The 11,171-nt window shown below is 34.6% G+C and overlaps 2 protein-coding genes across 2 annotated transcripts; one reads left to right on the top strand and one right to left on the bottom strand.

Annotated features, from left to right (window-relative positions):
* Window positions 1-521: 521 nt before the first annotated feature.
* On the bottom strand, window positions 522-10,059 carry LOC116141817 (histone-lysine N-methyltransferase ATXR7). Its single transcript, XM_031427291.1, has 16 exons — window positions 9,436-10,059; window positions 9,169-9,285; window positions 8,325-8,648; window positions 7,905-8,243; window positions 7,501-7,815; window positions 6,888-7,382; window positions 6,277-6,715; window positions 6,049-6,183; window positions 5,501-5,919; window positions 5,279-5,401; window positions 5,014-5,094; window positions 4,683-4,736; window positions 4,436-4,587; window positions 4,101-4,146; window positions 1,422-1,553; window positions 522-796 (listed from the first exon to the last, which is right to left on the bottom strand). Exons 1-14 carry the CDS (start codon window positions 10,057-10,059, stop codon window positions 4,125-4,127), a joined length of 3,639 nt encoding a protein of 1,212 aa, XP_031283151.1. The 3' UTR covers window positions 522-796; window positions 1,422-1,553; window positions 4,101-4,124.
* LOC116141818 (aldehyde dehydrogenase 22A1-like) lies at window positions 760-3,757 on the top strand. Its single transcript, XM_031427292.1, has 3 exons — window positions 760-846; window positions 3,171-3,314; window positions 3,399-3,757. The coding sequence occupies exons 1-3, from the start codon at window positions 760-762 to the stop codon at window positions 3,552-3,554; spliced, it is 387 nt and encodes a 128-aa protein (XP_031283152.1). The 3' UTR covers window positions 3,555-3,757.
* Window positions 10,060-11,171: the final 1,112 nt, after the last annotated feature.

Genomic DNA, 11,171 nt, shown 5'->3' with positions numbered 1-11,171 from the left:
GGAAATAATAGAAACTAATTATTTGGTAGAGATAAAAGAGCTCAATGAAGCTTTCTCCCTAATTAACACCATTTAGATCCATTTCTCATAGGTTTTCTCAAAATTCATAAAACAATGATTCGTATTCTCTCATTTCTTTGCAACTTTAACTTTTTAATCGGTCAACAAAAACACAAAAGCCTCCCTTTTACCAGGTCACAGGCGAGTAAACTAAACAGGGTGTAAAATCAAATTAAGTGATATTCAATATTAAGACTGTCTCTACCCAATCCACTGATGGGCTCCAAATGATATCAATTTTTTAACTAAGGACAATTTTGAAAAAGATCCATAACGCAGATCCATCCACCCTTCAAGATGGTGCTCAAAAAGCTCATTCAAATGATATGTTCAGAGTTATGGGTCCAAAAAATATTCTTTGAAATGGTGCAAAGGCAGTTCACATTGACTAGCAGGGGGTAGAACAACTAAATATTACCAACAGAATTATCACTATCATTTGCAAGGACCACCTTAGTATATATGTGATAAATATATACTCATTCAATTTATTTATACTGAATAAATAATCAAATAATGCATGTTCGTACAAAAATTTGCTATTCTGAAAATAGTGTTAGCAAGAAAATAATAAACCGATTTACAGTTTCTAAGAGAAGAAACTCATCTGCAACAGAGAGCTACCTACAAGAATGCACATGTCAGTAGTTCATCTTCCAAGAGTAGTGAAAAAACTCAATGTGAAACGAAGACCACAACATGTCAGTCCAGCTTTTTGACAACAGTGATCTTAAACCTGAAACAACAATATACTCACATCAGTTCCCCACAACTCATGCAGATATGGTTCGTTATGATTTCAACAATAAAAAGCTGCATTTCACAATTACCAATAATTTTAAAAAAAAAAAAAAAAAAAAAAAGTGTGACCTTAGGCTTAGCTTGTCTCCTTCGAAAAAGAAAAAAAAGGGAAATGGACATCAAATTCAACTAAGCAAATCGCAGCTCAACTAAAAGCCAACTGTGGGTTTTTCAAACTGACCATTTCATAAGAAGGATACTAATAGGTATCAATATTTACAACAATATTAGTTGGATGCCAACTTATACAGAAATATATACACGCAGTCACATATGAGCATTTGTCTACATAAATAAGCAAATAAGAATACTTTTACTACATTCTGCTCACTATTTTTGCATCACTGCTGATTTTATTTCGCTATATCATAATGTTCATACACCAAATTCATCTCCATGATTTTTAATTTGTAGAACATGAATTGCGGGCTATCACAAATTATATCCCCATAATTGGAAGTTATTTTCACTATATATACATATTTTCTTAAAAAAAAAAAAAATCAATTGATTGATATGGATGTTTTGTATAACTGTATAGTGTGGTGTCAGAAACATACAATTGACAATAAACCTGCCATAACACTCTGCTGTGATCCACTAATCTTTGTTGCAACTTCCGTGAAACTTTTCAGGCAGCAAACTATTGGGTGAAAGGACAACCAGAGCTCCTCCAAAAACTTCAAGCTACACTAAAGTATACTAAACTGTAAGTTGGAAGAAAAATGAATTAACCATGAACCACAAATTAAAAGCCTAGCAATTTATCCACATGAAATAACAACAAACCGAATAACAAAAAAAAAAAAATTGAATCCAGTGGAAGTGTTGCATTTGCATGACACCAAACAAGACAATTATAAGCCCATTCAGTCAGACAGTTCAGAAGATGGAACTTTAAGGAAAATTAACGAGAGAGAAGTGATAATTTCAACTATTAGGTCATTCAATCTTTCTGCTCAACAGCTGGGTTCTGCAGTTGGCTCATTGAATAAACATAATAAATTTTTAGAAAACAAAGACGAGGTCAAGCATCGCATTAATGTTTGGATGGTCCAAATGATATGGCAACTGTAAGTAATTTCACAAATATGAGTACAGAGGCAAGGTCATTTATATTTAACCCAGAATCTGAGTAGATAAGAAAAGATAGGGCAGTTTCAAGTCATTCACAGACAAAGCCCAATTGTTAAGAAAAGGGATAGCACATGTGAGGAATTGTTATTTTCAACAATAAATGAGAAACATGGAATTGTAGGGGGGCTAGTTCATCTGAGATAGAAATTCAACTACTTCTACAATCAAAAGGCAAAACGAAGTAAATTGGATCTTTACAAAAGAAAAGCCAGATAAATCAACAAATCATGATGAAAGATTAAAACCTCAAAATGTTTGATGATGATTATACTTCAACAACTGATGTGACAATTTGCATATGAGAAAAATAAGATATATGCTCTATCTGATACTCTTTCTGATCCAAGTCTGATCAAAATAAAGATTAATTGAACAAGTTAATGGCTGGGTGTTTATACCATTTTAGTGGTTTTATTTTGTTAAATTATCATTAAAATATTGGATTTTATTAAGATTATAATTGAAATTAGTAAAAATGTAAATTTCAAATTTTATGGATAGGTTTATGTAGATAGGGGTGTGTAGAGTATATTCAAGGGCCCACCTTTTTGAGGATTTATCCTGGAAAATAATAAATGTTGAAATATCCCTACTACTAAACCAAGACACCAACAATTATAGTAACTATCAAAGGCAATTTAATCCTATACCAAAACATGTTTTAAATAAGCATGACTTCCAGTGAAAACAAAAACACTACTTCTCAACCCATCAATGTGGTATCAGCACTGATATAAGAGGATGACTCCAACCCAGGCCTATGAACTAAACATAGCTTAATAAATAAGCATAAACCACTCTTTAGTGTCACTGCTCTACCTGTGCTACAGAACAATAAAACAGTTGCTCAAATTTATCCCTAGACTGTACATAATATCAACAAGAGTCCACCTAAAAGTACATAACACCATCCCAAAAGGCAACAAGGCGTGATTCATTTTTTTTTCTTTCTTTCTTTCACAATAAATGGAACAAGAACACTGTTGCTTATTTTTTTTCCCAAACTGCACATATTATCAGTGAGAGTACACCTATATATATATATATATATATATATTTATTTTTTTTTTTTTTTTTTATAAGAAACTATAAATTTAGTATTAATGTGAAATTTAAACGAAATTACAAAAAGTTGACTAGTAGATTACTAAACTAAAGTTACCTTTTTCCAGTCCCTACCATTTGGTGGTGTGAAAGATAGTGGATTTGGACGATTTGCTGGTATAGAGGGATTACGGGCCTGCTGTCTTGTCAAAGCGGTTGTTGAGGATAGGTGGTGGCCATACATCAAAACTAAGATTCCAAAGCCCATTCAGGTCAGCTTGTAAAGCTTTTACTACATAAACTTTCTAATCATGCTTTTATTAATCTAAACTTCTGTTTTTGCTCTCCAATTGTAGTATCCTATTGCAGGGAATGGCTTCGATTTTCAGGAATCACTTGTAGAAGCACTTTATGGCTTGAACATATGGGATCGGTTGCGAGCATTGGTGAATGTATTGAAGATGCTTACAGAGCAAAATACCCCAGCCAACAGTAAAAGAAACAATGATTGAGTTGACATGGGAACATGCTCGTGAGTTTCACTAACTTGTTTGCAAGGAATTGATCTTTGTGTTTGTCATTTTATTTTTCTCGCCCATGTTCAACAAGCTAATTCCACCCCTTCTTCTTTTTACTTGCTTTGCTTTAGCTGCTACTGGACACAGATAAATTAAGCTTCCTGACTTTGAAATGTCCTCTCTTTTTTATGCTTAAACTCATCCATAAATTGTTCAGCTTAATTTTGATGAAATGAGAATAGCTGAAATTTTATACTTGGATGGTTTAACTGTCTTGGTCACTTATCATTTTGATTTTTGCTACACATAATCCATACCTGAGGTTAANAATATAATGAAACTGCACCATAAATTATAACATCAATCATCGAGAAACAAATATTTACATACCAACAATATCCACTATTCTGAACTCTAAACAGTGAGAAACAGAGTTTAAGTGAATAACCTATAATTATAGACACATATTATAAATATAATCTGTATATAAAATGCTTAGAACAAAACAGCAGTCCAAAAAAACTCGTATACAGTACATACCAGGATTATGAACTCAAGTATTTCCTAATTCAATGATCCACGACACCTGAACAAAAGAAAGGGGAAAAAGAATTAGTAAATATTATGCAGACATCAACAAATTGAGGCACAAACATTGGGTTACTACAGCTTTCAATTATTGCCTCAAACTTAAATGAAGTCCCACTTTTCATGGAAAAACTAGTGGCCTCAGCCTAATTATCATTTTTTCAGTTTTGACATTATAGCTTATGAAGATACTTAATAATTAAAAACTAAATAAAGAAACCTACAATACACCACCCCAAATCGTAAACTTAGATCATGGACATCCATAAACCATAGTTTCATCTTACTTTTTAGAACCACAGTTGCAGGGGATCTTTTTCTCTTCCAATGGGAACTTGTAGTTGTAAGTAATTTCTTCACCAGCGGTTATATGCCTTTTCGCATAAATGAAAATTTTTTTTTGACCCTCAACAGTTATAACCTTGGTATAGCAGTTAGGCTGCAAAATCAATTATTCATAAACTTATGAACACCAATAAATAACATAACTTGCAATTTATAAAACAAATTCACATAGTTATTTAATGCAGCTACCTCACAAGAATGGTTTATAAATCTAGCAATCCCACCACGCTTAGTAGCATCAACCTACACAACAAAAATAAAGTTATAAAGCAATAAGCTACTTCATCCCTCTATTGTGAGAAGTAATCCTTCATGAAAAGAGAGAACGTGAAAGATGCAGCATATATGCTACATCAAGACCATTGCAGGTCCTGGTAGCTTTCCAATGTCAACATATATTGCTTTTGTTTGTTGTCCAAGAGAGCAGGCCTCCTCTTTAATCCCTCTGTAGGCATGAGCATCAAATCACATAAAAATTTAAGCTACAATCTGAACTCGCCCATTTTGCTACTTTACCTACCACATAACCATCGTCAAGCCTAAAAAGATAACTGCTTCCAATTCCCATCTTCTCGTAATGGCGCTCACGTATATCAGATATCTGTGGAATTAAAGAACCTAATTAATGGTAGTGTAAAGAGACAGGGAAATACATAAATTTTCATTTACACACACACACAAAAAAAAAAAAAAAGAGTAAAACCAGAATGATAAATTAATCTATTACAATTATTCCTTCTAAAAAAAATTGCAACAATCATTTCAAAATCTCAAGTCAAATCTACCCGAGGACGAATAAGCTCCCCAACATATTCAATGACAAAGTCCTCTGCTTCTATTGGCTCTAGTGCAACAAGACCCCAATCATGTATCTTGCTCCGTTGGAATCGTAGACGCTTTTTCCTTGCCTGGCAATCAATAGAACACTTTAGAATGACCAACTAGTAAATATTATAACAACCAGCCAACATAAAGGCCCTCAAATAAAAACTTCACTTTACAATTACCTTCACTTGAGAAGCTTTCAAAAGCTCAGCACCTTCTGCAGCAGCAAGAAGATTCCGAAGTTTCACCCTATTCGTTCTCGCAGAAAGACCCTTATTATTAGACCACTGAGATGCATTAACCTCAGCACCTAAATACTTACTCTGAACATACTGAGTACCCCTGACCCGAGCTCTTTCAGCAGGACTTGCATTGAGCGACCATTTATGCCATTCCCAACCATTAACTGAAGACCGAGCACATTCATTAGATCCAGGGCAGAGATTTGAAGCTCTGGACTTACTCGCTTTAGTCTTCTTCACTGCAACCTGTCTACATGCTGCTTGCTTGGCAACACCATTAGCTACTGCCTGAACCTTTGCGGGACGTAATGGCAAACTGTCAACTGGACACTTCCTTTTTAGTTTTGATGACTTTGCATCTGCATACAAAAGTGCATAATATGGGCAAGACTTAAGCACAAAATCATAAATCATTATTTAATGACCATAAAATTAAAAGAGAGATAAATTTCATAGGTTTAAAACATGGCAATTAAAATGATAAGTACCGCTCTGTACACTTTTGGAAGCAACAAGAACAGGCCCCTTCTTTAATCCAACATTATGGCCTTTGCCACGAACAACCTTTTCAGTCATGGTTGATGGCCTCTCTTTGAAAGGTTTTACCACATCCACATCATCATCTGGATAAAACAGAAAAAAATTATATAATGAGCAAAGTTTATAATCATCTAAATTTCTGCAAGTAGAAATTTCATAATCAGAAAATGACATACTTTGAACTGTATGGGAAACTTTCATTACTTTTCGACCACTTGTGGTTTTGGAAGATGAGTGATTACCAGGCAAATTAATTTTAGCAATCACTTTTGAAGACTTAGCATTGTGAGATGGTTCAGTCCGAGCTTTGTTTTTCATGATCTTTTTAGAAGGTAAGGCAGAGCGTTCAACTCCCTCATTCTCAAACACATCAGTTTGAACCGCCTGTTTCCTTAACTTCTCTACAGGCTGAGTCGCCATCCCATACTGAACAGGAGTCAAACAAATGGAAGATGGTCCAAACTTTTTTCGGGTCAACTTTTTCTTGCGGTAATATGTATATTTTTCAACCACTGTAGATGCTTCTGAACCGTGGAATTTTTTTGATCCCTCTCTAACTTTGTCAGATACAGCAAGGCTGTCACCATGATCATTATAAGCATTTGAGGCTCCTTCCTAAAACATTGAATAAGCACCAGTCAATGGATAAAGAATTAAAAAATTAAAAAATAAGAAAAATATATACAATTTGATTAAACAAACGGAAGGGGGAAGAGACCAAAACATACAGAGTTATGATTATAGCTGTATCAAAATAATAATGAAAAAAAGAAGAGTCAGTACGAACCCATATCTCATTGCTAACTGATTCACAATGTTTCTTAGAAGTACACCACGAAGTTAAAAATTGGAGAAGAACATCATCAAACATAGATGATTTCCACTCTTTAAGCACAATGGCATGCAAATTCTGACGGCATACTGCTATGGCAACATATTCTCCAACCTTAGAGGTACGCTCATTGATCATCAAATCTTGGAATTTATGGATACATGATGGAACAAGTGTTCTAGCATTGTCTTCCAATCCAGGTGGTAGGGGCTCATAAGTTTCTTGTTCATCCACTACATAATTATCGCATGATGTCTTAAACACATGTGCCAAAATATTAGATATAACATCTTCAGGTTCTCCAACTTGTAATAACTTTTGAGGATCTTTGGACATAATAATCTCAGCAGAAATTTCAGTTGAATCAATCCTTATTTCATCACAAATGTCCCTGGAGCCATGCGAGCAAGTATGCGGACACAGGCTTGAAGAGTCAATAGGATCCTGCAACTACGACAATGTTTCTTCAATAAATGAAGATTACCATGATTGATCTCAAAATATTAAAAACAAAACTGTAGTACAGTGGAAGTAGCAAGATAGTCTCACTTTAAACTTTCCAGATTACCTCGTTCATGTTGCCAGATTTTGAAACTTTAACTAACTTCCTCACTTCCTCCTCAATAAGACTTTCAACATACTCAGCAGAGATTGCCTTTGTAGACAAATAGAGCTCATTTTCAACAATTTCTAAAATACAGTTAATATCAGCATCTAATAGATCATCACTGCATGATGGACTATTCTGTTTTTGCATTTCTTCTAAGAAAGCAGATGAAGACAAGGGGGGTGATTGCTCATCATTATCTGTTTCCATTGCCATCATTTCAAAACCGGGAGGGCAATCAACAGTGCACACAGAGGAATCTTGCCCAGATAACAACTGCAAAATTGTAGAAAAAGACCATGTACATAATAGATGCAAAAAAATAACAATATTTATATAAAATCCCTAACTAGCTCACCACTTACATGTTCATCAGGTAATTTCTCCATTCTATTGCTGTAATTCCTATAGTCAGAGGTAGGTCCAGTAATATTTGGGTGACCAGACCAAAGTTTTCTCTTTCTCCAGGCAGAAGAGTACTCCACTATACTGTCATAAAAGACAGCATTCCACATAACTTGCATACAGTAATCAAAGAGCATTCCACAAACAACTTTCGAAGAGCGCCAGAAGTTCTCAATGCTTCCAACAGATTTTGTTTCTGCAGGAGATTGTGTATGCGTTTCATTAATGCATATCTGGTCAGAAATATTGCGGCAGGCAGCTGCCTCACATTCAGCAGTGGCATCACTATGTCTCTCCAACTGTCGAAGCAAACATTGCAAACACATTAGACAAAAATAAATTTACAGAGTGATCAATTGTTTGGCAATGGTTTACTTCACCATTTTGTCATCAGAAGAGCAACTTTTAGTAACCTGATTAACTGTATCAAGCTTAAGATGTCTCTGAGCTTTTCTTGTAGTAACAAACTCCGAAATGACATTGCTGATGATCTCATCCAGCAGTACTCTACGAGCCGCTTTCACTATTCCAGCATGAAGTTGAGAAGAAACTCTTTTGGAGATTTCAGATATGAAGTTCACTAAAGAGCCAGTCTCATAATTTTTTGCATCAGCTGCATAGTCAGTTTCCAATATATCTATTCTCCATGTATTCACAGCAGATAGCAAGGTGACAGGGCCAAGCTTATTTTCAGCATGATATATCTACAAGATGAAATCATCAAAAATTCAGAGTGAGAAACAACATAATTATGTGGAAAAGTTAGCAGATAGCAAGGGACAAATAAAAGCAATAGAAATTTATAATATATAATATAGGTCATAAAACAAAAAACGACTGGAATAAACACAGCATGCTAAGGTATAAAATGCTTTAATCACACTGACAAGAAATCACCAAACAAGCAAACAGAACAATATATATCTTGGGACTTGGTAAACCTAGAAAGATGAAAGAAAAGGAGACTAAATATACTCCACAACTTCAAAAGATGCTTCATTTTTCTTTATTCATGTACTGACTAGGGGCTGTGAGTTGATTCTGGCTGTTTCTAGAGCTGGTCAAGCGTAGTAATCTTTCTTGCTCATTTGTTCTTTCTGCACAGTACCCAGATCCAGTATTGTCTTTGTAAAGCCTGAGAACCTAAATGGATGGATTTTGTTTTTACAACAATACATACCTCTTGTTTCTATAAAACTATATAGTATATAGTTCATAACTTACCATAACTGAATCATGAAGGTTACCACATCGATGCCAAGAAAATAGTTCCAAAAGTGAATGTGGTCCATGTTTCCTACCCCCATCATCCTCAAACAACCAACAAGCATCTTCACCCAACTGAAATAAGATAAATAAGTTACAAGATTAGGAAAAAAAAAAAAAAGCACAGCCAGACAAGTAATATCATGTAGTTCACATATATTATATAAGTCAAATTTCTATTTAAGATAGCAAAACAACAGAATTCAAACAGAAAAGAAACAGTACCACTGGCGGACATGATCTAAAACAGTTAGCTGTTTCAGAGTTTGACATTAACTGGTTGGAAATACAACCACTGCTGTTGACAAGTGATTGGGATACTAACTGCATATCAGGGCGAACACTGGCAGCAGTACTATACTGTGCATGGCCCTCTTTATGGGTCACCGAATCTCCATTGTGAGTGATCAAACAATTTGGAGTCATAGTTGTGCTGAAGGTGGCAGTATTGAGATATGCAAAACCTGTGGCAACATGATCAGGGAACTGCTTGAAGTACTTCAATGGAACAGGATTGCTTAAGGACCCATTAACGATGGGATAGACAGGAAGCTCATCAGGCAAGAAACCAGTAGATAAGCCCTCATATAACTGATGCTGAATATAAGGTCCACACATCTGCCCATTTTCATTGATGTACATCCATCCACTTGCAATAGCCGGCGGCCCATACCCATAGTATCTATCACCCTGATATGAAGATCCTGCAGTACTAGAAGATTGTGTAATATCACCACTAGTGCCATTCGACTGGCAGCTCATCTCCGTGAGAGAATTTGGATGTAATTCTTCATCCAAATTGCAACAAGATGAAGAAACATGACTACTACTAACACACCTGATGAACATTGCCAAAATTGATAAATAATCTGTATATGTGTGTATGTACATGTGTGGTTGCGTTAAATAGAAATAATTAGCCGAAGAAGAAGAAGAAAATAGTAGTACCCGTAAGAAAAGCGGTCTTCTGCACTTGGCTGCATTAACGAAGCAACGTCTGCATAAACACCTTGAGATATGTCTGAACAAAAATCTTGATATTCAAAATCAGAAACTTTCAGTCTCTTTCGGGAAAGAAAAGAATGATGGCATTCATGAACAAGGGATATATAGGAAACCATGGTCGAAAAAGTTTCTTCTTTAACCTGCTTTGAGGAAACAAAGACAAGAAGCCATTGATGCAAGATTCAAATGTGAAATTGCACAAACAAATAGAATAACAATACTGAGTTTAATGCAGATCGAGAACCAGATAGTCAGAAAAGGTTTCCCAAAGATTTTGCAATTGATATACAAAACAAACACAAGAGGTTGCGGCTAGTTCTGATGCCGTCAATTTAATTAGAAAATTATAATTTATTAATAGCTCGTTGGAAAGTGACAAAAGAAAAAGAAAGAGATCAAAACTTCGAAGCCCAAGTCCTAACCCTATCCGGGGTTTGGATCTTATACCGAATGAAAAAGAAACAAAAAAAAGGATATATAAATCGTGCCTTTAATTTAGCTGTTTTAACAACGAGAACACAAAATTGTATAATAAAACGATAGGATAAAAAATTGTATAATAAAACGATAGGATCAAAAATTGTACGCCGTCGATGGTGTCTACGGCAGCGGATGAAGGTTTTTCTGTTTCCTTCGACTACCGCCTCTCTCAACAACTTAGGACTTACGAGCTTCCATTGATTAAGATAAAAGATTTTATTTTATTTTATTTATCATTATTTATTTATTTATTACTAAAACCCGTATTTGATTTAATTTGTGACAGTAATATATACTGTATTTTTATTTTATTTTTTGGGTTTGTTGAGGAATTCATTGGTTAGTAAGGAAAACAAAAATAGGGATTTAGATATATATAATAACTTAATAATTAAGAATCCTATTTCATATAAGTTTTATTTAAATTTTGATGTATAAATCCAATCGTAAAATCTAATGACTTATCCGTTGTATTA

The sequence above is a fragment of the Pistacia vera genome, unplaced genomic scaffold, assembly GCF_008641045.1.
Source record: "Pistacia vera cultivar Batoury unplaced genomic scaffold, PisVer_v2 Contig400, whole genome shotgun sequence".
NCBI classification, from domain to species: Eukaryota; Viridiplantae; Streptophyta; class Magnoliopsida; order Sapindales; family Anacardiaceae; genus Pistacia; species Pistacia vera.
Note: the sequence above shows the minus strand (reverse complement) of the source record. Positions and strands in the feature narration are given on the sequence as shown.